The sequence below is a fragment of the Trichinella spiralis genome (assembly GCF_000181795.1).
Source record: "Trichinella spiralis strain ISS 195 chromosome Unknown Scfld4, whole genome shotgun sequence".
Classification (NCBI taxonomy): Eukaryota; Metazoa; Nematoda; class Enoplea; order Trichinellida; family Trichinellidae; genus Trichinella; species Trichinella spiralis.
The window spans coordinates 5,225,166-5,227,905 of record NW_003526943.1 but is presented as its reverse complement, the minus strand read 5'-3'; the positions used below and the strand labels follow the sequence as shown (position 1 = coordinate 5,227,905).

The window sequence follows — 2,740 nt, the reverse complement described above, 5'->3', positions numbered from 1 at the left end:
GGGATGTCGTGCTAAGTGCAGTACATCTGTTGGTCACAATGTGACAGATTATGAATAATCATAATATTAAGATAGAGCATAGAGTGAAAATTCATTGTACAAGGTCAAGATATCAAATTTATATGCTCTTGTTATACGTAAGCAAACAATAAATTCAATTTAGACGTTTCATCTCAGATATCCAAGTAAACAGTAACCGTGTTTAATATTTGTTCCGAATCCAGGTGCAGGTTGTGATGTAGAAATTAAGGGCAGCATTGTTTATGGTTTGCCAGGGAGGCTTTTCAGTCGATCATGATCAGGAAAGTAAAAGACAGAGAGAAATATGATCTAAAGAGGGAGGAAGGTAAGATTTCACAAAGGCGCCGGTAAAACGGTCAGGGCAACGGCAACGGCTGCATTTCTTCGGATCTGTATAGCCTCCACGTTGACAATTCAAAGGGGTGCAAACGTCTGAAAAATTTCATTTGCACACGCATGTCAATTATTTCATTTGTTGTTGTTGTTGTTGTTCGAGAACTTACGACTACAGTAAATTTGATTCATCAAGCGAATATCATTGAATGATAAATGATCACGTTGACCAATCGTCCTTTGATAATTTTGAACATTTGTCAATAGGGTGTACAAATCACCATTTTTGGCAAAAGCCTAAAAACAACAACCACTGATACTATTGAATGAAGATTCAAATGAGCATACAATGTATACTTTACTCCTATAGTGCATGATGGAACCATAATCATACGGTATACCTTTGGAATCCACTTCCCGGGTTTGCTCTTTAAGAAACTGAGCCAACGAGCCTTCATCAATATTTCTCCACACCACATTTACAAAACGATCTCTGTCCGGACGAGATTGTTCATGCCAAAAGCCCAACGCATGCGCCACTTCATGAGCAATCACTCCCAACTGAAATGTCGTTCTTTTTAATAAAAACCTTTTCCAACCAACCAATCTTAACTCACCTTCATACAATCCAACGACAGAGAAACATACTGAGGTTCTTTCATTGGATTTCGACCAACATTCGAAGCACATCCATCTACATCAGTGAAAATTATCCGATTTCCCTTCGGCGTGTCGAAGCGTCTTCGGAAACGCAGGCAAGTAACATTTTCCCAGTGCTTCAACGCCAATTCTATAAGTCGTTCTTGCTTTGAAGCTACAAAATATTAATGCTTTAAGTTTTTCTTTTAAATAATTAATTTCCATCTTAATTACTGTGCGATCCGTCGAAACTGTAATCAATCGGCACAGATGAATCCCAATGCCTTGCGTTCAAAGCGATAAATTTGCGCTTTTGACGTCGATCATTTTTATGCACAAGTGAAGAATAAAGCTCTTCAGCTTGTTCAGGTGTCAGCACAATATCACCTGCAAAAAGTAAAAATAATGAAACAAATGTTTGAAACAACTTTATCCACTTTTGTTACCTTCGTAATGGCTGCCACTTTCTTCGGGACTTTTCCCATGCGGATCGCTGTCCATAAATCGTCCCGGTTGCTCTTTGTGCGGTTTGTGCTTCAAATAATCTATTGAAGAATTCGAAGCATTTTTACGCTGATCTTGCAATCTTCGATGAAAACTATCCTCCGATTGATACAGGTTTGCTTCTATCTGAAAAAAAGCTACTTGTTCATTTTTACATTTGAACAAAATAACATTGTACAAAAAAGTAGTTTTATTGGCACAAAATTCACTATTTGATTTTAAAATGATTTTCATTCATGTCAACAAAACCGAATACGAAATGAATATTTAATATTAAATTTAATTCAGTTTACAAGCAGCTTTCATCATGTTGTATTTTTATTGTTCAATGACAAACTCTGCATATTCAAAAAGCAAAAAAAAATAAACTGGAAAATAATTTCAATGAAAAAACATAACATTGCTATGTATGAAATTAGTTCTTGTTTTTTTTTACAAATACCACCTTTATCAAAAAATCATTATTTTCAATTGAAAGCTTCATTTCGTTGTCACATTTTTGTTTGCAATGTTAAATTGAAGAAAACACCAAAATATAATGTCTAATTTATAATGTTTTCACATTTTGTGGGCATAATATGTCATTTAATTGCGTTTATCTCGTATTGGGTTTGAAAATCGAAATCACCTTGAACTGCAAATCTAAATTGGATGAGAATAACTTTTTACACAATTAGTCCAGTTGAATATTCCAAATTTAAAAGTTTAACTTTTCAAAATTAAACGATGCATGGATGTTGGACATTGTTGAAAAAACTTTCAACTGCACAAGCGGATGCTTGAAATTATACTTCATTTTGTAAAAGAAAACTGGAAAAATCATGTCAAGTATATCGGTAGAAGGTGACGGGTAAAAATTATTATTCCATTGCTATGGAGTTGAAGAATTGAACAGATTTTACAATTTGACACAATTGGATAAATTGAAAAACAATTGAACAACTTATGCGGCGCATACAACTGTATTGGGTGATGTGATGCGAAGCGAGAAGGGGGAAATGAAGAGGGGGAGGGGGAAATTTACAGCAACAAAAAAAGCAATAATACAAATTTCAATAAAAATTGGAACTTCTCCTTGATGAAGGATAGTAAAATAGAAGATGTTGGGAAAAGGGGGGAAGAACAACTTCTCTTCCTTGTTTACCTTGTTTCTTTCCTCCCCCTTGAAAACGGTAACGTCGGCTAAAATAATCAACGTGCACGACATTCGACTGGGGGGTGGTGTTCGCAATTTTCAAGCCTG

The 2,740-nt window shown here is 35.3% G+C and overlaps 2 protein-coding genes across 2 annotated transcripts; one reads left to right on the top strand and one right to left on the bottom strand.

The window, feature by feature from the left end:
* Positions 1-177: 177 nt before the first annotated feature.
* On the top strand, positions 178-196 carry Tsp_01305 (glutamate-rich WD repeat-containing protein 1; the record flags this gene model as incomplete). The annotated part of the gene is made up of 1 exon (XM_003377065.1): positions 178-196. A coding segment is annotated over one exon (19 nt), but the record flags the coding sequence as incomplete, so codon positions are not given.
* A 181-nt stretch (positions 197-377) lies between these two features.
* On the bottom strand, positions 378-2,293 carry Tsp_01306 (zinc metalloproteinase dpy-31). Its single transcript, XM_003377064.1, has 7 exons — positions 2,255-2,293; positions 1,440-1,623; positions 1,228-1,380; positions 972-1,168; positions 712-915; positions 579-651; positions 378-526 (listed from the first exon to the last, which is right to left on the bottom strand). Exons 1-7 carry the CDS (start codon positions 2,291-2,293, stop codon positions 378-380), a joined length of 999 nt encoding a protein of 332 aa, XP_003377112.1.
* Positions 2,294-2,740: the final 447 nt, after the last annotated feature.

What these genes read in the sequence shown, in the direction of transcription:
- Tsp_01306 (XM_003377064.1), bottom strand. Translation starts at nt 2,293, where the DNA reads ATGAAGTATAATTTCAAGCATCCGCTTGTGCAGTTGAAA. An exon ending in ATCCGCTTGTGCAGTTGAAA is followed by an intron (nt 1,624 to 2,254) that starts GTTTTTTCAACA and finishes GCTTTTTTTCAG; the next exon opens with ATAGAAGCAAACCTGTATCA. An exon ending in AAGTGGCAGCCATTACGAAG is followed by an intron (nt 1,381 to 1,439) that starts GTAACAAAAGTG and finishes TACTTTTTGCAG; the next exon opens with GTGATATTGTGCTGACACCT.